The sequence below is a fragment of the Trichechus manatus genome, unplaced genomic scaffold (genome assembly GCF_000243295.1).
Source record: "Trichechus manatus latirostris isolate Lorelei unplaced genomic scaffold, TriManLat1.0 scaffold00104, whole genome shotgun sequence".
NCBI classification, from domain to species: Eukaryota; Metazoa; Chordata; class Mammalia; order Sirenia; family Trichechidae; genus Trichechus; species Trichechus manatus.
The window spans coordinates 257362-283043 of record NW_004444040.1 but is presented as its reverse complement, the minus strand read 5'-3'; the positions used below and the strand labels follow the sequence as shown (position 1 = coordinate 283043).

Here is a 25682-nt window from a genome sequence, read left to right as displayed (position 1 = left end):
GTTAGCAGTTGAGCACTTTAACCATCACACCACTGGGGCTCCTTGAGTCAGGAATAGCAGGAGAAAATGGAATGTAGCTAATTGCCTTCATGAACAACTATCTCCTTTGCCATGAGACCAGAAGAACTGTACGGTGCCCAGCTACCATTACTGAATATTTTGATCAAAGATTCTATAGAAGACCTTCCGGAGCAAAGGAGAGTAAAGAAAACCAAAGACTCAAGGGAGCAATTACTCCAAAGGACAAACTGACCACATGAACCATAGCCCACACGACCCCTAGACCAGAAAGACTAGATGGTGCCCGGCTACCACTACTGACCGCTCTGACTGGTATCACAACAGAGGGTCTTGGACAGAGCAGGAGAAAAATGTAGAGTAAAAAATCAAATTTACAAAAAAGACCAGACTTATTGGTCTGACAGAAATTGAAGGAACCCCTAACACACCCTTCTGAACTGGAACTGAAGCTATTCCTGGAGACCACTCTCCTGTCAAACAATAAACAAGCCCATAAAATAAACAATAACACCCAAGAGGATTGTGCTCCTTACAGTAATTAATTATATTTGATCAAAAGGGTAATATTTGTCCAAAAGCTAAGATGAGAAGGCAGGAAGGGGTAGAAAATCAGGACGAAAGGTAACTGGGAACTCAGGGTGGAAATGGGGAAAGTGCTGACACATCGTGGGAAATGAAACCAAAGCCATGAAATGCTTTATGTACAAGCTATCGAATGGGAATCTATTTTCTCTGCAAACTTTCACCTAATGCACAATTTTAAAAAAAGTATGCTATAGAAATAATGACAGTCCATACACATACAAAAAAAAAAAAATTCTATAGAAGAATCCTGATCAAAAGGGGGAAATTTTAGGACAGAATTTCAAATTTTCATGAACTCCAGACTTTCTGGAGCCAAGGAGGCTGGATGAACCTCTGCAACTATTGCCCTGAGATAATCTTTAAACGTTAAACCAAAAATATCCCCTGAAGTCTTCTTAAAACCTAACAATAGGTTAGCTTAACTAGTAAAGAATGTCTGCCTTGAGCATTGTGCTCTTTTAAGAACTACCTATACAGGATCAAGTTGACAACAGCAACTCAAAAGATTAGACAGGAACATTAGAGGGCATTGAGTTTATGTTAATGGAGGAGGAACAACTCAGAAAACGAGGGTAAGAATGGTTGTACAACTCAAAAAATGTAATCAGTGTTACTGAATTGCACATGTAGGAATTGTTGGACTAGTATATGTTCTGCTGTGTATATTCTCAACAACAACAAAAATAAATTATATATAAAAAAAAGAAAACCCTATGGAGCACAGTTCTACTCTGACACACATGAAATTGCCATGAGTCGGAGTCGACTCAATGGCAACTGATACTGGTAATCAGTTTTGGACTCAATTTGCCTCATCTGAGCAATGGGGATAACAGCCACCTCATGCTTTGCTTTGCTGATTAATGAGTTTATGCAGATAAAGTGCTCAGTACACAGCCTGGCATATGGTTGACGTTCACCGAACATTGGTTCTCCCTTCTCTCAACACATGGTTTGCATTAGGAATTCATATGTGCTGAATGATTGCAGGAAAAGGAATGAATCACATCATGAGTCTCCATGGGGTTACTAAAGGAACAGCAAATGGCCAGAAAGCACCCAGAGAACACGATAGCTTTAAAGGGCATTCCAACAGCCCAAGCACATCAGTGCCAAAGCCCCTTCCTCCTCTTCTTATGAAAGAGGAAATGAGATTAACTTTATCACTTAGGAAAGTATAAAGGAGCCACCAGCATGCTGCCCTGATACATAAAGCGTCAAAAGTTCGTTGGAGGGCCCAGTTGCCCTCCAGCTTGGCCTGAACCCCAACTTGGCCTGGCCTCGTCCAGGCCAGAGGGAAGGAATGGATGGGAACTCCACTGAGGTCTGCTGGGAAGGGGGCGTAATTCAGAGCGCCCAAGGCCTGGGGGGGCCAAGCGAGCACCTTACAGGTTCAGCGTGCTGGCTGCAGCCCTGGACACACCTTGCAGATGCTGCAGAGTCAGGCTGCCAGATGTCCCCAAGCTCCGGCCCCTAGCCCCTGCATAGTTATAGCATCTCCCTCCACGCAGCTGTTTTAGAACACAGGCCTCACATTGGCTCCAAGAAGGCAGGTTGGTGACTTCACTGGCATCCTTTTAGAATTTCCCCTTGGCAGCGTTTGTGCTGAGAGCAATCTTTAGAAACTTCTTTCTCTGCCTCCCCCAACCAAGATAATTCACATGACCAGCCCCCTTCATACGGTGATCATGTGAAGCCGTGGCCATCACGTGACACCTCCCAGGCTGACAGTTCTGCCTGAGACACTAGTAGTCATTTAATCCAAAGCCGCCTTACTAAGCCTGACATTTGAGTTTCTCACTCGAACAAATCCATTTTCTTAGAAAATTGGACAACTGCCTTCTTCTACCTTCCTGCCCATCTGTCCTGCCTCTCTTCTGCTTCGTCATAAATTCCATGCATGAAGGAGAGGCCAGAAGCCCCAGCCTTTAGCCAAACCGGGTGAATTCCATGACCAGGCCTAGAGGGTGACTACAGGACCTATAGAACAGGGTGAAGGGTGCTGGGAGGCTTGAGCTATGACAGCTTGAACCCTCCCTTCCCCACCACCCTCAACCAGGAAATTCATTCTTACCTCCTAAGATTGATTTATTTCAAAGTTAATCTCGGCCCCTCTGCTGCTCCTACTTTTTCAGGCTATTGATGCTGAATGGATTGGAACAGAAGTTTTATGGTCTAATCTTCACCATTTTACAGATTGTTTTCATAGGCACAAGGGGGAGATTTGCTCACAAGAAGGGTGGTGGTGTTCCCAGCCAGCACCCCCGGGAAAGGCTGGCTGCCCATCTGAATACTTGTTAATCAGCATCACCACTCATTTGCCAAGGACTGAACCACAGGGTCCTAGTGAGAGAAGAGTCTGAAATAGACATTTAGAAATTAACTTGGGCCCAGTTCCCTGCTCCAGGAAGATTAAGCACTGGTGAGAGCAGCTCATGCATTTCCAGACCAGGAAGGATGGCAGGGCAGGAACTTGGACTTTCGCAGGGGGCAAACGACCGGCTCAGGCAGGAAGGAGCAGATTGGAAATGTCACTCACCAGAGACATGAAATATATCAGTACTTCCTTCCACCCAGCAAGGACCCAACTGGAAATGAAAGAGCTGCGGGGACCAGAAGGGCTGCTCATGCGGATTCCCAGGGTTCAGGGGAAACTGCAGGGCAGAGAGAAGCTGCTGTCCACCCCCACTTCTTCCTCCACTCACTCTTTGCTAGTTCTCCCTTCTTCCCTGCTATCAGATGGTTACCAGTCTCCAGGCAAATGCAAAGGAAACGGGGGAGGGGGGGAGGCGGGGGGGAGTGAATACTGAGCTCATCCTTACCTCCCTCCTCAAGGGTAGGAGGTACAGAGACCTCTCCGCTGACACACAGATCCCCATTCTGCCTCCATCCCCTTATATGCCGCTTCTCTAAACCCTATACCTTCCCAGGAGACCTGAGGTTTTGCAAAACACCTTTAAGAAGCGGAACTCCTGAATGGTGACCTCACCCCTTGGTGAACACACACACACAGTAGCCTTCAGAGGTCGCCTGCTGGTGACAGCCAGGTGTTTGATGTAGGCCAACAAAAAGACATGCTCAGAGCCACAGGTAACAGCCCCACGGAGCACCTGAGCTGTAGGGAGCTGCTGGGAAGCTGGGGAAGGTAGGGGAAGTAGGGAGCCGATGGGAAGGAGTGGTGGGAAGGGAGAGCAAGGAGCCCAATCAGGCAGCGAGACGCTTTGGCAACCACAGGGACAATCCGGGGTGTTTTCACATCAGGATCTGTGGTTGGCAGCAGCTCAGCCCAGGGTTACCGCGGCCTCCCTTCCTCCTTCTCTCTCTCCCCCATGCACACTAAGGCTGTTTACTCTGCTTACCAGAGGGAGAGGCCCCTCTTCCCTCATTGCAACAGCCTGTTTCTGTTCCATCCCAGGCAGCGCAGGGAGGACCCCTCTCAGACTCATAAGTCAAACATGTGGAAAGCATAAGTCCTGGGCCAGAGAGCTTCTAGAGAAGCCGGGCGCCTTGCTCTGAGAACACAGACAGCCTGCCTCTCCCATGGGGCAGGGGCCGGCTGAGCCAACTCATCCGGGATGCCCCCAGCGCCCAGTCCAGTGCTGGCACGGTCAGGATCGAGAGAGAAAGACTGCGAGGCAGGGATCTGGGTTCTATCTTTGGCTGTGTGACTTTGGGCAAGTAGCTGGCCCTCTCTGGGCCTCAGTTTCCGCATCTGTAACCGAGGTGTAACCCATCTCTCCTCCTGTTACTGTTCGACGTTAGCCGGGTAGCTCCGCGTGGCAGTCTGAGATGCCTCAGCCCGCAGTTTGGGGACGGCAGGGATGTGCTTACCTGGCCAGGCGCAGGACGCGGCAAGCAGCAGACAGAGCAGCGGCCCAAGGCGGCCGGTGGCCGAGCCGGCGGGCCCCATGAGCCGCGGCTGCGGAGCGAGGAGGGAGAGCGGCAGTGAGTGCGCGGTCGGGCGGGAACAGGCTGGATCGGGGAAATGACTAAGGCTCCCCCCTCCTCCCCCTCCGCCTCCCCTCCCGGCCGGGCTGCCCCCACCCGTACCGGCGCCTGGGGCGGTGAGGAGCCGTCGCCCAGCACCCCCCGCGATTTTCGGAGAATCCCCCCGGGAGAGATTGAGAGACGGAGAGGGGAGACCCCAAGCGCGCGAGAACTAAAGCCAGAGACCGGCTGAGAGGCGGCGGGAGAGAGAAACAGACCCAAGGGAGCGAGGCAGAGAGCCAGAGACACAGAGAGGGAGAGAGAAAGAGGGAGAGAGAGAGCGCGCGAGAGAGGAGTGAGCGAGCAGCGCGCAGACAGAGACAGACCGCGCGGGAGAGAGGAGGACGGACGGGCAGGGGCGAGGGGCAGGCACGGCCGCCGGGCCGCGCAGAGCCGCCCCCGCCGCAGCCCACATGCCCCGCCCGGGCTCCTCCGCGGCGGCGGCGGCTCGCACGCTCCGGCCCGCAGTCCTGGCCGCTGCCCCCGCCCTCCAGCAGCCCGGCCGCCTCCTCCTTCCCTGCCCTCCTCCCTCTTCCCGCTCGAGGAGGCTGCGGCTCTCTGGCCGCTGGCAGTTTCCCGGCGAGCGCCCGCCTGCGCGCCAACCAGCCGAGCGCCGCAGGGGAGGCACTGCGGGCCGCCTGGCGTGCCAGGCCGGGGAGGCACCCCCGACTGATCCGCGGCCCCGCGCTCCCTTTTCGCCCGCGCTCCCTGCTTGGGCCCCGACACTGTGCCAGTTCCGAAGCCCCGGCGGCTCCCCCGCCAGCCCCGAGCCGGCCAGCTCCCCTCGCCGCCACCACTCACTGCCAGGCTCGGACCTGTGCCGCCACGCCGGCTGGAAGGCTGTGGACGCGCTGCCGGGGGCTGCCCAGAGGCTGGGCTCCCGGCTCCACTTTGCGCAAACTTGTTTTTCTAAGGTCAGCGCCGCGAGCTGGCGAGAGCGTCCTTTTAAGGTGGACTGGGGAAGTTGCGGTCGGCCTCCGCTTGCCTTCAGAGTCCGGCCGCGGACAGTCCCCAGTTAGTCCCCGCTCCCTGCTGGCGAGAGGCCGGGGGCGACGAAGGGGTGGGTCTGTGTGTGAGTGTGTGTCTGTGCATAGGAGTGGGGGTGGCGCCGCTTTTGCCCCTCCCCAAGTGGCCCTGCCCAGGTGCCCCAAAGTGAAGGGCCCCTCTTGTGGGTGGGCGCCCGCGAGAGAGGCCCGATTCTTTCAGAGCTGGACCGAGGTGCAGGAAAAGCAGGAAGTAAGTGAATGTGGGGGGAGGAGGGAGAGGAAGGAGTGGTGGTACAAAAATAGCGCGTGTGTAGGAAGGACTTCAGTACTGCCTGGAAAAGAGTCGCTGGGAGGAGAGGGGAGCGAGGAGGGGGGCTGTGGCAGGCTGGCGGGGGGAAGGGTCCGGGGTCTCCCCGCGGAGGTGGGTTTTTTGGCCAGGTACCTCTCTGTCGCAGATGGCGGGTTCTGGGGGTGGGGAAGGCCCTGGCAGGGGTGAGTGTTGAGGGGAGCTTGAAGGCCTGGGCGCCAGTTGGGGCGAAGACGACAGGCTGGAGAGCAAGGGAAGAGGTCTGGAAGCAGAGAACAGAGCCTGTGGTGAAAAAAACAACCCCGCGCTCTCTCTTTTTTCTTTTTTCTTGAGGGAACACTGTGTTTCCAGTAGGAGCCAGGTCAGTGATGGCGAGCGGGAGTGCTGTGATCACCTGGCAAAAGAAGGTTATGGACTTTGGTAGAGGAGGGAGTCCAGGACCCTCTGCTAGTTTGTGGGCTCTTGAGTTGGAAATAAGCTCAGAGATAACCAGTTTTGCTTCACTACGCAGTTAAGACGGAGCCCTGGTGGCACAGTGGTTAAGAGTTCAGCTGCTAACCAAAAGGTCAGCAGTTTGAATCCACCAGCTGCTCCTTGGGAACCCTTTGGGGCAGTTCTACCCTGTCCTGTAGGGTCACTGCTAGTCGGAATTGGCTCAACGGTGGGTTTGGTTTTGGTTTAGGCATTTAAGAGGAATAAATGGTTAAGTGCTTGACTACTAGCCGAAAGCTTGGCACCTCAGAAGGGAGGCCTGGCGATCTCCTTCTCTGTGGAGCAGTTCTACTCTGCACACATGGGGTTGCCATGAGTCAGAATCAATTCCACGCAGCAACTAACAACAACAGGCAGTTAAGAGATCTGAATGAAGCCGGGTCTGGGGGAAGGCCCGGCCCTGTAAATAGAAGCTAGTTGAGGCTCACAGATGGAGTGGAATTACCTAAGGCCACACAGCAAGGCCTAGAGTAGAAGCAAGATTTGAATTCTTGATTCTCAGGCTAACAATCCTCTCCTCCTTCCCCACCAGCCTCCCAGTCAAATGCTTGGTCCAGCTTTTAGGCTAAGACAGGGAGGCAGGCAGGGTACAGCTGCTGAAAGCATGGGTCACACTCCCTGGGTTCAAATCCCACCACCACCTCTTAGGAGCAGACTTGGGAAAATAACTTATCCTTTCTGTGCCTCAGTTTCCTTATCTGAAATGAGGCCAACATGAGTATCCACTAAAAAGGCTGTTGTGAGGATTAGACAAATTAATATTTGTAAAACACTTAAAACAGCGCCCAGCACGCACCGAATGCCACATCAGTGTTTGATAAATAAATAAAGTGTTTGACAACAATCCTTGGGCACCCACAGGGTTCTGGGCAGCATTTGAAGTGCAGCGGAATTCTCATTTCTGTGGATGTGGGAGATAACAACAGTGGCCCACACTAGGACCCTGTTGAAGAGGAATTTACATTCTCACAGGGGAGACAGATAAGTAGACAAGTACAAATAATGAACAACAGGAGACTGAGCTGAGAGAGTAAGAGAGGTGAGCTCATTTAGATAAGGGTAATCAGGTCAGGGCTCCCTCAGAAGCTGGGGGCTGAGTCACACAAACGGGCAGCAAGGTGGGGACTTGGGGAGAAAGATGTTCCAGGAAGATGGAAGAGCAAATATAAAGGCCCCAGGCTTGTGGTGCGAATGGTTAAGCACTCAACTACCAGCGGAAAGGTTGGCATTTCAAACCCACCTAGAGGAGCCTCGGGAGAGACAGGCCTGGCGACCTGCTTCCAAAAGGTCACAGCCTAGAAAACCCTATGGAGCAGTTCTACTCCGTACGCATGAGGTCACCACCACCAACAGGTCAGCTAGGCTGGAGAGGAACCAGTGGAGGGTGGGGAGGGCTGGGCAGCCCTGCACGCCTTGGTACGGAGTCTGCGTTTATTGCCATTGGAGGGCTTTAAGCAGGGGAGTGCCACGGTCTGATTTATGTGTTTAAAAGGCCACTGTGGCTGCACGTGGAGAGTGGGTTGGAGGGAGGGGAGCGTGGAAGCGGGGTACCAGTGAAGTCCTTAGCATCTGAGGTGGGGGGCAGGGAAAAGTCTCCGACTCTTGAGGCAGGGCCTGGCTGAGACCATGAAGGTGACCAGCACCTGTATCCAGGGGTGCTGAGGAAGCTCCCTGGCCTGGGCTTCCGGAAGGCTCTGCTGGTTCACTGTTCTTTACGACACATACACACACAAACCTGCCCAGGATTAGGAACCTGCTTGGATTAGGGAAGGATAATAATTGAACCACCTGCTATTTATATGTAGCCCCTTTGGCAAAGACGCTCAACAGGGCTTTCTGACGCAGGGACCATTTTCATCCTCACCCCCACTCCAGGAGGGGCACTGGGCCTTGTTCTCTGGATCCAGAATCCACATAAAATCACCCTTGGCCGACTGTCAGTGCTGGGAGGTCATTGAGACCAATGGGCAGATGGGTAAAATGAGGTGGAGGGGACAACTTGCCTGAAGTCCCTTAGAGAGATTATGGCAGATAATTAATGTAAATCAGCCACCCCCACAGCAGGTTCCTGGGATGCTCTGGATCAAAATAGAACTGCCTTCGTACATGTATCATTCATTCACACACTCAACAATATTTAGCATCTACTATGTGTCAGGCATTGTGCTAGGCATCGGGGAGGCAGCAGTTGGAAAAAAAGACAAAATCCCTGTCCTCAAAGAACTGACTTTCTAGTGGGGAAGACAAATCAGCAAGTAAAGTATTTAGATGAGTTTAAGTGCTACCGGGGGCAATAAAGCAGGGAAGGGGCCCAGGAGTGCCAATGAAAGGGGCGGGGATGCAATTTAAAAATGGGTCAGGGAAGGCCTCACTGAGGAGGTGGTGTTTGAGCAAAAACTGGGAAGAAGATAGGTGGGAAACCTGAGGCAGCTCCACCCTCCGGTTGTTCCCCCCAAGTAACCCACCAACAAATCCTGCCAGCTCTGCCCTTGGGTCCCATTCAGAACCAAACTACTCCCCTCTACTGCTACCCTGGTCTGAGCCCCAGCTTCTCCCCCTGGACTCCATGCTTTCGCCCTTGCCCCCTCCTGTCTGTTTTCCCTTAAGCAGCCAGAGGGACCCCGTTAGATAAGTCAGTCCTGTCCCTCTCCTGTTTCAGGGTCTGCTGGAAAGAGAGGGGTGGTGGGAATCTGGGCCAAGACTGCCAGATTTGACTTTTGTGACTTGGAAAAAAAAAAAGTGTTGGGAGCCTCAATCTCTTCATCTGTGAAATAGGAATAACAAGGTTTACCCTGATCTGAGGGGTCGATAGCGGCATGGATGAAAGCGGCCATGGTGGGAACATAATGTCTGTGTTTTGCTTCTGCCTGCAGAGGTGGTGAAGCCCCCTGCCGTGGGCCAGGTACTTTGATGTCCATCATCTCATTGAAGCCTCAACCACACCACTGAGGTCCCAGAGACAGGAAGTGAGCTCAGAGAGAAAGCGACTGGACCAGGGTCGCTCCACTGGGGCACTGGAACCCGCACGGCCCCCTCTGTCTGGCACTAGGGTCTGCCTGGGTTCTGCTCCCCACTTCCCATAACCCCGGGCTGGCGTCAGTAGGCAGGCCTGCAAGGCTGCCTTTGTGTGGGGCCAGGCTGGAGGCTGGAGCTGCCAACGACCTATTTTTCTGGGGAAGAGGTGCCATTTGGAGCTAGAAGCCTCAGCTGTGGAGCCAGAATAATAAAAATAAAAACAGCGAGGACTCCTGGGCAGCCTGGACCAGGGAACCAACTGCCCCAGAGAGGAGCTTCTGACTGGGTTAGAAGAGGATGCAAGGGCAGGGGGCAGGAGGTGGGGCAGGCGTTACTGAGCCCTCGCTGTGGTCTCTGACCTTTACATGGGTCACTGCCAAGGCTCCCAAGAGCCCCTTGCGGGAAAGCTGTTCTCCTTTCTGTTTTATATATAGCTGAGGAAACTGAGGCTCAGAGCAATGGAGTGACTTGCCCACAATACACAGCTGGTGAGTGGCCCAGCCAGGCAGGATTCAAACTCACTTCTACAAATCGTAAGTTGCCATCTGTTCAGCACCTACTATTATTTAGGCACGTTCTTGTGAGATATTTACACTACACCTTGCTAATAAAGGAGCCTGGTGGTGCAGTGGTTAAGTGCTCAGCTGCTAACTGAAAGGTCGGCGGTTCAAACCCATCAGCTGCTCTCAGGAAAGAGATGTGACAGTCTGCTAACGTAAAGATTACAGCCTCGGAAACCCTATGGGGCAGTTCTACTCTGTCCTCTGGGGTCACTATAACTCGGAATTGGCTCGACGGCAACGCGTTTGGTTTGGTTTGGTTTTTTTGCTAACATGGGTGTGCTAATAATTCCCCCATTTTACAGATGAGAAAACTGGGACTTAGAGACGTCTCTGCTCACACGTCATTTCTTCAGAAAGCCAGATTAACTTGCTAAAATAGTCACTCTACTGCTGCCTCAGCATGCTCTATTCCCTTGCCTACTTTATTTTTTCTTCATAGCATGCATCACAGTCTGCCATTATTGTGTATCTGTATTGCATTTTGTCCTCTCCCTAACTAGCCACAATGAGTCCCTGGGTGGTGCAAATGGTTAATGCGCTCGGCTGCTTATCCAAAGGTTGGTAGTTCGAGTCCACCTAGAAGTGCCTCAGAAGAAAGGGCAAGCGATCTACTTTCGAAAAATCAGCCACTGAAAACCCTATGGAGCATAGTTTTACTCTGACATACATGAGGTCGTCATGAGTTGGAATCGACTTAACTGCAACTGTTTTTTGTTTTGTTTTTAACTAGCCACAGGTCAGTCTAGCCTAGCGGCTCTGTGTGTGTCCCTGGAAGCAGATCCTACAGCTTTGCCAATCTGTGCTTCACCTGCCCAGGTTGGGGTAATGATAGAACTGTACCTAAAAGGTTTCTCTTAGGGTTTAGGTGAATAATTGTATGTAAAGATGTTGACTATGATCATTGTTTTGTCCCAGCACTGCAGCCCCAGGGCCTTTAACAGTAAATAGTATGTTGTCAATAAGTATGTATCAAATGAATAAACACGGTGACCTGCCCAGTAAGGAATCGGCAGAGCCTGGGTTTGAGGGGAGGTCTGTGTGAGCCTGTGCTTTGGTCCACCACACTATATAATCACCTCTCCACAGCCCTCCACCCTTCTACTACAGCTGCACAGAAATCAGAGCAGTGAGTCCCCAACTTGAACGGGCATCGGCAGCACCTGGAGGACTTGATAACGCACAAATCCCGGAGCCCCACTCCCAGAGTTTTTGATTCAGTAGGTCTTAGGTGATGCTGCTGGTTCCGGGACCACGTTGCACTGAATAGACTGAAGTTCAAGCCCTGGTAGGAATGGTCCATGAGGCAAGCCCCACCTTCTCTGTTGGTTGGCCCGACCATCCCTCTGGCTCCTGTCCTCTCTACCCACTTAGAAACTCCACCCAGTGACCAGCGCTGAGGGGCTGTGACAAATCACTGAGCCAGGGCCTGGGGGAGCCACACTGTAATTAGTGCTTTCCCAGAGAAGGCAGCGACTCAACCACTGACTGACGTGGCAGGCAGGCAGCTCACTGAGCTCCTCAGGGGTGGGGCCGTGCTGTCAGGCCCTAAACACTGTCCTCAGGCTCTGGGGATCTGGCTCCACCTGAGCCAAGCCCAGCTGTGCTGAGCAGAGCCTCCCCCAACACCGCCGGACGCGGAGCAGATTGCCTCAGCATGCATAGTGAGACCTGGGTTCCAGTGCTGACTCTGCCTAATAATAATACTGTTGTTTTGTGCTGTGGAGTCAATTCCAACTCATGGCAACCCCATGTGTGCAGAGTAGAACTGCTCCATAGGGTTTTCAAGGCTGTGACCTTTTGAAAGCAGATCACCAGGCCTGTTTTCCGAGATGCCTTTGGGTAGAGTTGAGCTGTCAACCTTTCAGCTAGTAGTCAAGTGCTTAACTGTTTGTGCCACCCAGGGCCTGACAGTAATAATATTAATAATAGCTAAAACACAGGAGCCCTTACTAAGCCCCAGGCCTGAAGGATTTCAGTGGATTCTCTGATGACTCCTCACCATGACATAATGAAGACCCAATTCTTCCTTTTCTTTTTTAATTGCACTTTAAGTGAAAATTTACAGTTCAAGTCAGTTTCTCATATAAAAATTTACACACACATTGCTGTGTGACCCTAGCTGCTCTCCCTATAATGTGACAGCACACTCCTCCCTTCCACCTTGGATTTCCCGTGTCCATTCAACCAGCTTCTGACCCGCTCTGCCTTCTCATCTCACCTCTGGACAGGAGCTGCCCATTTAGTCTTATATATCTACTTGAGCTAAGAAGCACATTCTTCACGGGTGTCATTTTATGTCCCATAGTCCAGTCTAATCTTTGTCTGAAGACTTGGCTTCGGGAATGGTTTCAGTTCTGGACTCATGGAGAGTCCGGAGGCCATGTCTTCTGGGATCCCTCCAGTCTCAGTCAGACCATTAAGTCTGGTCTTTTTACTAGAATTTTAGTTCTGCACCCCGCTTGTCTCCTGCTCTGTCAGGGACTCTCTGTTGTGTTCCCTGTCAGGGTGGTCATTGGTGGTAGCTGGGCACCATCTAGTTCTTCTGGTCTCAGACTGATGGAGTCTCTGGTTTATGCGGCCCTTTTTGTCTCTTGGGCTAATATTTTCCTTGTGTCTTTGGTGTTTTTCATTCCCCTTTGCTCCAGGTGGGTTGGGACCAATTGATGCATCTTAGATGGCCACTTGCTAGCTTTTAAGACCCCAGACGGCAGACCCAATTCTTACCCTCATTTCACAGATGAGGAAGCCAAGGCACAGAGAAGCTAAGGGGCTTGTCCAAGAGCACAGAGCTTGTGAGCTGCAGAGGTGGGCGTGGATTCCAGGAGTTCCCCTTCCACAGCACCTGCTCTCGACCTCTGCACATTCTGACATCTACTTTGCTACAAGCTTGGGAGGCCACAGGACCCTCTCTGGGTCTCTGCCACCACTGAGGCGCTGGCTTGATGGTTTCCAGGTCCCAGTGCTGAGCCTGCTGACACGGCATAGGCACACAAGTATTTGATGAATGACTGGTGACTGGGAGCCTTTCCAGTTCTGATGGGACAATATAGCACAGTGGCAGAGAGCTGCACTCAACTCCTGGCTCTGCCCCTCACTGCCATGTGAACTTGGGCAGGAGCATGTCTCAGCCTCAGTTTCCTCATCTGAAAACAGGTGGAGGGGGGATTGATGCATGAGAGAGAGAGAGATCAGCAAATGGCAGCTGAAAAGGATGTTTGGAGCCTGCTCCTGCCCCATCTTCTCTGTCTCGGTCGCCTCATGCAGTTGCTCAGACAAAATGCTCTCGTGTCCTCCTGGACTCCTCTCTCTCTTGCTTCCCACTCACAGTCTTATCAATTAGCCCTGTTGGCTCTACCTGCACGTAAATCCAGATCCAGTCACTCCTGACCATCTGTGCCATACTCTATGCCAGCTCCTCCATCTCTCACCTGGATCAGTGCCGGCACCTCCTCCCTGGCCTCCTGACTATTCAGACTCTGCACATCAGCCAGAGATATCTTGTCCCTCCTTCCATCAAAATCTCCCAATAGCTTTCCAGCTTGTCTCTTGGACTAAAACCCCAAGTTCTCAATGTGGCCCATAAGCCGCCATGTGATCTCACGCGCTGCCGCTCACTGACCTTGTGTCCCCCTCGCTCGCTCCATCTAGCCATACTTGTCTTCTTGGCACTCCTTCAACATGCCCAGCTGGCACCCACCTCAGGGCCTTTGCACTTGCTGTTCCCTGTGCCTGGAACCCTATCTGCCCAGTTAGCTTGCTCCATCTCTTCCTCTGGGCCTCTGCTCCAGTATCACCTCCTCAGAGAGGCCTGCCCTGACCACTTTATGTAAAATTGTCTCCTGTCACTTCCTATCCCCTTATGCCACTTTAGTTTTCTTGATAGCATTTATATTTGTTGGTATATTTACTGCTTTCTGTCTCTCTCTCCCCATGTAGGTCTTTCTTGTGTTTCCAGCACCTGGAGCAGTGCCTGGCGCAGAGTAGGGACTCAGGAAGTAGCTGCTGACAGAGTAAGAGAAGAAGCTGAGCAAGAAGCAGAAAGTAGGAGGCAGCTCTCTTACCCGGGCGCTGGCAACTGAACTGAAGGGTTCAGGCCCTCCTCCTTAAGGGCCCAGCTTGGCCTGCCTTTCCTCGAAGAGTAGGCATCCTCATTGAACTCCAGTTTCCTTCCCAGGCAGGGAGGCTGGGACTCCAGTTGGCCTTATTCCTGTTCCTGAGAGGAAGTGTCTGTCTTAGAGCAGGAACAGGCCTGGCTCTGGGAGCAGCTGAAGCAACATAAACCACTTTCCCTGCTGCTGGCTTCTGGTGAACCTGGACTCTGGCCTCCAGAGTGAGGAGGGCATTGGGCTTGGAGGTGGTTTCCTGGGCCCTTTAGCCTGTTACCTCATGGGAGTCTCTAGTCATGTGGTGTTTTCAGAGCTGGTTTCCAGAGCCCTTTAGCCTTTTACCTCATGGGAGTCCCCGGGTCATGTGGTGTGAAGGCTGGGCCCAGAAGCTGGCCTCACCTGGCAGTGAATCCAGATCTTTTTGATACTGAATACCTTATTCCTCCTCCTGACTCCCAACGCACCTGCTCCCTGGTCCTCAAATGCCCTGGCACTGGACTGGTTCATGCCTGAAATGCCACCATTAGAGTCTCCTCTGTCACTGAGTCTCATCGTCTGTTCACCAAAGAAAGTAGTCACTGTCCCCAGGTGGACAAGAAAGCAGAAACGCAGAGTGGATATGGGCGGCCTGAGGTGTCACTGTGTAGACACAAGACGGGCTAAATTAGAAAGTATTAGTCTGTGTTTGTCCTCCTAATGTTTCTTCTCTCCAATTTCCAGGAAATAACTGGGCCTAGTAAATATGTGCTGCAGGGAATTTGGCAAAAGAATGTCCAGAATTAACCCTCCCGGTCTTTGTGAGGAGTCCTGGTGGCGCAGTGGTTAAGAGCTTGGCTGCTAACATAAATGTCGGCAGTTCGAATCCACCAGCTGCTCCTTGAAAACCTTATGGGACAGTTCTGCTCTGTCCTGTAGGGTCACTATCGGTTGGAATCGACTCGAAGGCAATGTGTTGTTTTTTGGTTTGGTCCTTGTGAAAGTCTAAAACCCAGAAGATTGCCAGGGAGAATTGGGAGACACAGGGGTGGGGGGAGGGGAGCACACTTTGAAGAAACTGGAGGGTCTCAGACGGGGAGGGGGTGCTGCTCCTACCCAGCAGGACTCAGTGAGGGGACGGGAGATGGGCAAGGCCTCTGGGGCCTTGGTGCCCCCAGGAAGCCAGACCAGCGTCCCAAGGGCTCTGGCCTCACTGCAGGCCCACATTGCTGCTGAGCCTAGAGGGCCTCTTGGGCCGGGATAGTGTACACAGAGAAGTAGTGCATGGCCTACATTCAGGCAATAGATGTTTCCTGAGCACTTGCTATGGGCCGGGGGGCTGTGGCAGGTCTGGAAATGGCAGTCACAGTTCCTGCCCTCAAAGCCTGCACACTCTAGTGGAGAAGATGGAAAGAGAAACACGTGGACGATGAAATACAGTGTGTACTTTGTAGGGACAGGTGCTGAGGCAGAGGCAGCAGGGGGAGGGATAGACAGGGATGGGGGGCTGCTCTTCTACACATGGTGGCAGTGAGGGTCTTGCTCAGGAGGGGCATTTCCTGAAGAAGTGAGAGCGAGAGCCACAGGCCAGGCAGAGGGGACAGCCAGTGCGGAGACCCTGTGGTGGCAGGTTGAGGACAGCAGGTGGCCAGGAGGTGGAGAGAGGGAGGGAGGAGAGGGTGGCCTGAGTGGAGGTTGGAGAGGGAACAGGACCTCCTGGGCCACAGTCAGACTTTGGGGTTTTACTCGGAGCAAGATTGAGCCACTGCAGGGTTTTGGGCAAAGGAGCTACAGGGAAAGCATTTGGACAGGTTCCTGGAAGCCATCTCCAATGCTGGGGACTCCCCAAGGCACTGGAACTGAGCAATCTCTGGAGAGGAGGGAGCCCCAAGAATGGCAAAGGCTGAGCTGCCCATCATCCCGATGGGATAGGACCACCACAGACCAAGTTAATGGCTTCTTAAACTCTAATGTGCATCAGAGTCACTGGAAAGCTTGTTAAATGCCGATTCTGACTCAATAGATCTCGGGTGGGGCCTGAGATTCTGCATTTCTAACATACTCCCAGGTGAGATTGCAGCTGCTGGCCCATGGACCACCCTTTAAGTAACAAAGATTTAAAGGCAGTTTGAGTCCCTGGGTGGTGTAAATGGGTTAAGCTCTAGACTATAGCTGAAAGGTTGGCGGTTTGAACCCACCCAGAGGCACCTTCGAAGACAGGCCTGGCTGGCGATCTATTTCCAAAAGGTCACAGCCTTGAAAACTCTATGGAGTACAATTCTACTCTGCACACGTAGCATTGCCATGGGCCAAAACTGACTTGATGGCCACAACAACAAAGACAATTAAGAAATAGCCATGTCTTGCCCATTGTACCTGTGGCCTGAGTTGCAAACCCTAACCTTTTAGGGTGGCATTCGAGGCCTTCACAGATGAAGCAGCCCCTGCCACTCTGCCGGAGGACCCACAGCTTGCAGCTGTTGCCTACAAAAGCCAAATGAGTCTTTCCCCACTCCTCGCAAGCCCTGCCCCCTTCCCTGAACCACCTGTGAGCAGCAAGGGGTCAGAGGGCAGAATATGGGTTCTGGGCCAGCCTGCTTGGGTTCAAATCCCAGTCCTGCCGGCTACAGGCAGCTTGGCCTCAGGTCGGTGACTTGTCCTTTCTGTGCTTCAGTATAACATTTATAAAATGGGGGAGAAAAAGCAAAATAAAAACAAAGCATAGCCTCTTTACAAGACTATTTGAAGATTAAAAGAAACTATATTGAGAGGCTGGCACATCAAAAAACAAAACCAAAAAATCAAACGCATGCTGTAGAGTTGATTCTGACTCATAGTGACCGTATAGGACAGAGTAAAACTGCCCCACAGGGTTTCCAAGCTGTAAATCTTTTCGGAAGTCCAGCGGAGCGGCTGGTGGATTTGAACTGGCAACCTTTTGTTTAGTAGCCAAGTACTTTAACCACTGTGCCACTGGGCTCCTTCTGGCACATGAACAACAACAACGAAAAAATCCAACTCTGTTGCTGTTGAGTCGATTCTGAATCATAGTGACCCTACAAGACAGAATAGAACTGCCCCATAGGGTTTTCAAGAAGCGGCTGGTGGATTCGAACTGCCAACCAAAAGGAGGTATTTAACAAATGTTACATCACTTTGACTCTGTATCCTTTAAGATAGTGATCTACATAGTTTTAGCTCATCATTTAAAGATTTTCTATTTTTGCATATGTTCTATTAACTACATGTTAGTCCAAAAAGTATATATTTACAAATAAGCAAATGTACACGTATTAGGGATGCCTGGTTAAAATGTTTTTATTGATAGAGAAGTAATTAAAAAAAATTGAAGATCACTGTTTCGAAGCCCAGTGGAATGGATAGAAGTACAAAATATCCGAGTTAGAAGGAACTTAAAGGTCTTCAATTTCTCCAGCACTCCTTCTCCCATCCAATGTAAAGCCCTCTCTGTTTTACTAGATTTCCTCCAGTGATGGGGGAGCTCATTACCTTTCTACCAAAACCAAACCAAACCGACTGCCGTCGAGTCAATTCCGACTCACAGCGACCGTATAGGACAAAGTAGAACTGCTCCATAGGGTTTCCAAAACTGTCAATCTTTACGGAAGCAGACTGCCACGTCTTTCTCCTGTGGAGCAACTGGTGGATTCAAACCAACGACCTTGTGGTTAGCAGCCAACCGCTTTAACCACTGCATGCCAGGGCTCCTTTCTTTCTAGGCAATCCATTTTATACAACCCTGGGAATGGTTTCCTGAAATCAACACTTACATGTGTTCTGGCTGCCTCTGAGCTTTTGAGGCACAACTGAACTGCCCCCCCACCCCACCCCCCGTCCACTGTGTCACAGCTCTGGGATCTCCCAAGACCCCACGCCAGGCTTCGTACATAGTAGGCTGTGTGCATCATAGGCTGTGTGCCTAATGTCTGATAGAATGAGTGGGGGTTGGAGAGGTACGTGAGGGAAATGGGAAGGGTGACTTTCCTCCCACCTCTCATTTGGAGGGCACACTCACAACTCAGTGCCACGGCCCTGGGAGGTTGGTCTGTGTAACTCCAATATGTATATGTTTGTGGATGTGTATGCATGTGTGCACTTGTACTTATACATGAGTGTGTGTGCCACTGGATGTTTCACTGTGTGGCTGTGTCTCTATGGGGTATGTGAGTGTGTGTGTGTGTGTGCGTGTGGCTCTGCAGATCTCCATGTGTGCTGTTCATGTCTCTGTGTGACTTTGCACGTCTGTGTGCGGGGTGTGTGTCACTGTGAACCTGTGTGTTCGTCTGAGTTGTTTGCATGCGTGTGAGTGCTGTACACATATCAGCGTGCACTCTGTGAATGTCTGTGTGTGGTGTGCATGTCTCTCTCTCTGTCTTTGTATGTCTGTGTGTCTGGAGCCTTCCTTTGTGTATGTACGGATGTGTGGATGTGTCTGGGTCCGTGCGTGTGCGTTTCGCCTCCCTTGCTCAGCCCTTTCTGGGAGCCCAAGTGACTCCATGCAGCCTGGCGGATTTAAGGCGGCCTGACTGGCAGGCAGCAAGGGCTACACACCCCTCCTCTCCTGCTCGGCTGTGCTAATCACTGGGTTATGTGCCGATGGCAAATGTGCGGCTGCCAGCCTTGGAGGAGGGACCACGGAGGGGGTGTGCAGATGAGCAGACACCGAGGAGCGAGAAGACAATTTAAAGGCAGAAAAGGGGAAAACAAGCCTGTTTGGTTTAGGAGTTGTAGGGTGTGGGGTTCTCTCCAGAGGCGTGAATTTTATCAAGAGGAGGTGATGGCTGTGATGTTTCACTTTCCCTAATCAAGCTAGTCTTAGAATCACAGGATTCTAGACTCTCAGCATTTTAAATCTACAGATGCTAGAATCTCAGCCTACTGCAATTCCAGACTTTAGAACCGTATTCAAGGACTCTAATGCCCCCGGGATCTTGGCATCTTCAGATGCAGCTCTTCCCGTCCTTCCTCCCTCTCTTATGTTTCTTTGCACAGAATCATGGCCAGGGGATGACCTTGAAAGTTCATCCTGTCCATCCTGCTGGCTCCAGGCAGGGCAGCAGAGAGAGACTCTGCCAGCTCAGGCATTTTTGCAGATGTTGAACTGGAATCTTCCCTCGGCAAGGACTTGTTGCTTGAATGGTCTGGGTTTCATATTACACCCCACCCCCTTCTGCAGAGACCGGGTTCTCAGTCAAAGACAAAGGCGCCTATGTTCCCAAGATATATTTTCAGCAGCCCAGGAACTGGTGTAACAGGCTGCAGGTGTGAGCAGAGCGAAGGGGCTGGCCCTTAGAGGTCCTCTGGCAGTGGAGGCTTCAGTAACCCAGCCTGGGTGGGGGTGGGCAGCTCACCAGCAGCCGCATTCCACATCCACTAGAAGGTCTGCAGGAGTGTCTCCTCCTCTTACTGCCTCTCCGGATGGCAGCTAAAAGGCCAGTCTATGTCCTATCCCAGGGATCCTGGGAGCCATGGACTGTCCCTGAGGGAGGTCACGCCACTGTTCTTTGAAATGTTCCAGGACTCACCCAAACTCTTTAGTGTGGCAGCTTTTCAGGCCCCATCTTCTAGCCATCCCATCCCTCCCTCCCAGCCACACGGGACTCCCTACTCACCTGGAGTCTACTTTACTTCTTGTCTCAAATTTTGCCTTTCTTTTCTGCCTTTCTTCATGGTGAAGCTCTTATTCATCTGTAGAATGCAAGCTCCCACTGAGTGAGCTGTAAGGGCCATGAGAGAAAGTTCTGACATATTTAATACTCTACTGCAACAATGCTTGGCACACAGTAAGTATTCCATGAATGTTTGTTGAATGACTAACTGATTGAATGTATCCTTCAAAATCAGCTCATCTCCCCTACCCCCTTCCAGATGTTTCCCTGGGTCCCTGCTGCTTCTTAGACTACCTGTGGCCATGAGTCTTTGCTTACTTTGCCTGTCTTCTTTAGCAGATGGGGGAATCCCTGCAGCCCCATGTCTGGTCCTTCTTTCTACTTGCAGCACCCAGTCCAGGGCCTGGCACCCACCAGGTGCCCAGTCAATGCAGGGCATTTGCCAGCAGCCCAGCTTGGTGACTTGAAATCCCCTGTTGGTCCTAACTGCGCGTGCCGGTCCAAGCTGTTGGCAACATCTACTTAGGAGTATCATTTGCAGTTATACATTCCCAGACTCTTGCGACTTAATATTTAATAACCAGAGGGCTGGCCTTCTCTGGCAGCCACTTAAGCCCCTGATTGCCTCTTGTCTGAACTTGGCCCCGAGCGAGGCGGGGACTGCTCTGGGTTTAAGTATAAAACCTGTATCCCGAATCTGGGACCAGCAGGTCAGATCCTTGAGGACTGGAGGAAAGAATGCCCGCTGGCTCAAGGCTCCTGGTGACCTCACCAGGCAGGAGGCAGGTCGGGTACCGACTCCAGCTGGCTCCACCTCTCCTCCTCTGCCATGCGGCTGTGCCTGCTCATACCCTCATACCCTCATACCCTCGTGGGCTGTGGAGGAGGAGAGAGGATGTGCCAATAGGACCTTCCTTGACTCATATCCAAGTTGGGTAAGGAGGAAGAATGGGGGATTCCGCCTGGGCTGTGTCCCAGCAGGAAAGGTGGTTCTATCCTGTGTGGCTCGGCCCCCAGGAGCCAGAGCATCCACATGGGGGCCCGTGGCGCCACCAAGTAGGGTGTTGGCAGCTCTGCCAGCCTCCCCTGGCATAAAGCTGGGGAGCCCTTCCAAGCTGGCTGTGGAAAGAGATGAGGTAATGGTAACGGCCTGCTCCGGATTGCCTGAGCCGCTGCCCAACGCTGGGAAATCCACAGGCTGGGGGAGCCCTGGTCAACTCTGCAGGCTGACCTCGGCAGGGCTGCTGGGGCAAGAGGTGGTGAGGGGCCAGGACCACCGTCAGCATGCTGAAACCCTAGGGGCCCAGAGAGGGGTCAGGAAACAGCCTTCAGAGCCAGTCTCTCAGCAGATGTTGGAGGAAGGTGCTGCTGGAATTCATGTCTGGGAGTTTCTAACTTTTAGGATCCCAGAGGGGATTTTACAGGGTCAGCAGACTGGGTTTCTGGTTCTCCCTCTGCCTCTAACAAGCCCAGTGACCTGGGCAAGTCCCCGCCCGGTGATTATGCTGTCACTGCAGATGTCGCACAACATAACTGCCTGACCCTCCAACACTCCCCTGCACGGTCATCTGGCCCAACCCAGGAAATGGACAGCAGAAACGCCATTCTGTGTGAACTGCACGGCTGGGCCCATTTGAAGGCTGGATCAGGTGCTGAACACTCTACTCTTATGTTGGGCAGCACTGATTGAGTGGAATCCCTGGGCAGCACAAACGTGAAGCACTGTCTACTAACCGAACTGGTTCAAACTCATCCAGAAGCACCTCGGAAGAAAGGCCTGGTGATCTATTGCTGAAAGATCAGAACTACTGAAAACCCTGCAGAGCACAGTTCTACTCTGAAACACACAAGGTCACCATGAGTCAGAATCAACTCGACATTTATCAAGCACTTGCTATGTGCAAGGTGCCATGCTACGCCCTTTATCAACAGACATGATCTTATTTAATCCTTGTCATTCTCGTCCCTTGTCTTTCCCTCACCATTTGCAGGTCCTACTGACTGTACGTTTGAAACCCAGCCTCTTTCTGCCACACTCAGCACTGCTTTCGTCCAACCATTGTCTGCCCTCGCCCGAGCGAGCTTCCGCCCAGCTTTCCTGCTCCCACCCTGGCCCCTTCAAAGCCATCCCCTTCCAGCAGCCAGGAGCCTTTAAACAACGTAAATCAGATCATGTCCCTCCCTACTCCAAAACTCACTGGCTGCCATGACACTAAAAATAAAACCCCACGTCCTCCAGCTGATGCCGCTGTGCGTGACTGGCCCCTCGTTCTCTCCATGCGGAAGTTGGCTCGTCTTCACTGCCCACTGTGCTTCAGCTGTGCTGGCTTCCTTCCTTTCCTCAAACGTGCTCGTGGAGTCTCACCTAGAGCCTTGGTGCTTGCCGCTCTTTCTTCCTGAGACCCCTTGACAGCTGCAGGTAACTTGGGCCTCAGTTAGAATGTCACTAACTCAGAGTGACCTTCCCTGATCACGTTCCAAAATACCCCTGCTCCCGATGCCCAGTTCTGTGTTATCCCATTTCCAAACTTCATAGCACGTATGGCGTCTCGGAGCCCTGATGGCACAGTGGTTAAGCATTCGGCTGCTAACCAAAAGGTCAGCAGTTTGACTCCACCAGCCACTCCTTGGAAACCCTATGGGGCAGTTCTACTCTGTCCTGTAGGGTCACTAGGAGTTGGAATCAACGGCAATGGGTTTATGGCCTTCTAATATTTTTCTTATTTATTCCTATGTCACTTCCCACCTCCCCCTGCTGGAATGCAGACTTTATCAGAGTAAGACCATAGTCCATTCTGTTGCATGCTGGATCTTCAGAGCCTAGAGAGTGCCTGGTACATAGTAGGTGCTCTGTGGAATTTGTTAGAGCATTGGTTACACTGCCTCAATGCATGAGACGTGTTCTTACAATCCCACTTCATGACAGTGCTTACCTCTCACCACCTTGTAGAGGGTGGAGTCAGGAGGCAAATCCCTGTGTAACTGGCTCCAGAACTTCAGCTGAATGCTGGGAGGCTGAATACCGGGTCTCAGCCCTCAGGGACACAGAGCTCAGTAGCAGGGGGGATGGAGGTGCTGGCACTGGCAGGCTAGGGTTGTGCTTCTTGATTCTGCCCCCAGTGGGGTCACCAGGGAGCCCTAGTGGTGCAGTGGTTAAGAGATTGGCTGCTGACCAAAAGGTCAGCCGTTCAAATCCACCAGCTGTTCCTTGGAAACCCTATGGGGCAGTTCTACTCTACTCTACAGGGCTGCTATGAGTCGGAATCGACTCGACACCAATGGGTTTGACTTTTTTGGGGTCACCAGCCTCAAGGCTGTAATGGGGTTTCCATTCCCGGGACAGCAAATCCTGGGGGCTGAGGGTCTAGGATGAACACAGTTCCACCCACATCCCCCTCTGTCCAGAGGCCACCCCTGCAGTTCCACTTGAGCCTCAGGGCAGCTCCAATCTGGTTGCTGGTCAGGGATCTCAGCCCCATCCCCCCCCACCAAGCCAGTGGGTTTCCAAATCTTCCTTCTGCTGATGTCGTTGCTATACAAGTTAATGAAATAACAAGACAGTTTACCCATTATCTGATGCGAACACCTTTTCTTGCCCAAGTCAGCTCTACAGCTCTGATCTCCCTGCTGCCGGCCCAACGCACAGGGCCTTCTGCTCCAGTGAGGCAGGGCACAGGCCCCTAGGGGAACACAGCCCTGCCCAGCCACACCTGCAGTGCCTGAGGTCAAGAAAGGAGGGGGTGGAAGGTGTGCTGCTGAGTGAAGGTGGTGAGGCCTTACAGGTGGGGCCCGGGGCATCCCCAGGAGTAAGGGCACCAGTACTTGTTAGAGGCACTGTAAATAAAGTGAAATGTAATGTCAGCTACTTTGTAGGCTGGCCCACTGGGCATTTTGCATGTGGGATGTTTACTTGATTACATTTCTGATTCCCATTGTGCAGACTTGGAGACGGAAGACACATCCGAGAGTGTCTAGCCCTCAAGTGGCATCCAGGTCTTGTCTGGCCCACTGCCTCTGCTCTTGTAATCACACTGGGACTTGATCCCATCTCCCGTTCACTTCCTAAGGGCTTTATCAGTTTGATTCCGTTTGGACCCTATTTCTCTAATAGCCACATATTTGTTGGTATTTTTAGCTGCCATCAATTGGCCCCCGACTCATGGTGGCCCCATGTACAACAGAACAAAATGCTTCCAGGTCCTGCGCCATCCCTATGATTGGATGTGGATTGGACTTTTGTGATTCATAGGATTTTCAATGGCTGATTTTTAGAAGTAGATCACCAGGCCTTTCTTCCTAATCTGTCTTAGACTGGAGGGTCCCCTGAAACCTGCTTAACATCATATAGAAACACACAAGCCTCCACTGACAGATGGGTGGTGGCTGCCCCTGAGGTGCATTGGCCGGAATCAAACACTGGTCTTCTGCATGGAAGGTGAGAAATCTACCACTGAATCACCAATGCACCTCAGCCACATATTAGCATCTGTATTTTACAGATGAAAATGAAGGAGACCCAGAGAATGCTAGAGGGTCGGCCTCTTGCTCACAGCCACATTGTTAAGTGGGACTACGCCCACGCTGGGGAGCCCAGAAAGGTGGACGTATGACTGTGGGGGTGGGGTGGAGTAGGGGAGCTCCTAAAGCTTGCACCCTTGGAAGATTCCGTCTCTGATCTGTGCTACCAAAACATGTCTGGCTTAGTTCACCTTTAGTGCCTGAAGCATGTACAGGGCACCTGCCAGCTGCTGCGGTCACCCAGAGAGAGGGCTGACCTCCCCCGGACAATTGTTCGAATCTCAGAGGACAGTGAGGATGGGAAGAGGAAGAGGAACGTGTGAATGTAGGCCGGAAGAGAGGAGGTTCTCAGGAAGAGGGCTCCTGGAATGGGAAAATGCTGAGAGCCGGGACAGGGAGGGGTGCTACAGAGGAGCGTCCTCACTTGCATTCCAGCTGGTGACCTCATCCAGCCTCAGCTGGAAGGCCTGCGTCTACCCTGATGACTCTCACCCAGGTATCATCAATTTCTTCGTGGACACCCCCCCGCCCCCGGGTGCCCCACAGGCCCTCAGATGTAGCGGGCCTATAAGGGACTCAGCATCTCCCTCTAGCCTGCTCCTCATCCTGGTGCCTTTGTCTCCTGGTTGCCAGCATTTTCACAGACTCCATTGCCTGCCTCCCTCTCCCTCTCCATAGCCACCCGGCCCCAGTCCTGTCTGGTCGGCCCCAGAGTGTCCTCCTATCTGCCCCGTTCTCACTGTTACTGGTCAGTCCGCCTACCCCCCTGAACCTCTAATCTTCCTGCCTCCAGTCTCTCTGCCTTCAGTTCAGACTTGCATGCTACAGGTCAGGCTTTCCAAATGCAGAGACTGTCATCCACCTGCCAGGAGCATTGTAGGATGCAGTTCAGGACTTCAAAGCCTTTCTAAGTCACCAAATTCTCCCCTACCCGCCTTGTGACTGTCCCATGGCATTCCTTTGAACACACTTCCAGGTCTTCATATACACACTTTGCTCTGCCAAGAACACCATTCTCACCATATCCGCCTGGCAAACTCCTATTCCTCTGTCAAAACCCAACTCTCAGGGGTGTCCTCTAGGAAGGCTTTTCCAACAAGCTCTCTCTTCTGGGCTAGGGGTTCCTTTCCCATGCTTCCCCAGCCCTTGTAGACCCATCCATTAGTGCACATTCCTATGAATTTTATGGTCTGTGCATGCTTCTTCCTTTCCCACTAGATTATAAGCTGCAGAGGGGGTGGTGGAGAGTCAGTTGAAGATATGACTGAGTCTTTAGCTTCACAGTAAGAGGGCAGGCTCTGGAGCCTCTACCTGGGTTCAGATCCTGGCTCTGCCACTTTCTAGCTGTGTAATGTTGTATAAGAGAATTTAAGCTCCCGGTGCCTCTGTTTTCTGGGGAAAATAATAATATTATTAGCCTTTCTGTGGGGCTATTTTAAAGATGAAATGAGCATGAAACACTTAGCAGAAGGCCTTAAAACCAAAACCAGACCCAC

At 52.1% G+C, this 25682-nt stretch overlaps 1 protein-coding gene across 1 annotated transcript in view; it reads right to left on the bottom strand.

Annotated features, from left to right (window-relative positions):
* LOC101354699 (tyrosine-protein phosphatase non-receptor type substrate 1) overlaps window positions 1–5510 on the bottom strand; it is a 47166-nt gene extending 41656 nt beyond the window's left edge. The window contains exons 1-2 of the mRNA XM_023737495.1: window positions 5395–5510; window positions 4438–4525 (exon numbers count right to left, since the gene is read on the bottom strand). Of these exons, the coding sequence (XP_023593263.1) occupies window positions 4438–4516 (79 nt within the window). The 5' untranslated portion in view covers window positions 4517–4525; window positions 5395–5510. The remainder of the gene's footprint in view (window positions 1–4437; window positions 4526–5394) is intronic.
* Between the last annotated feature and the right edge of the window lie 20172 nt (window positions 5511–25682).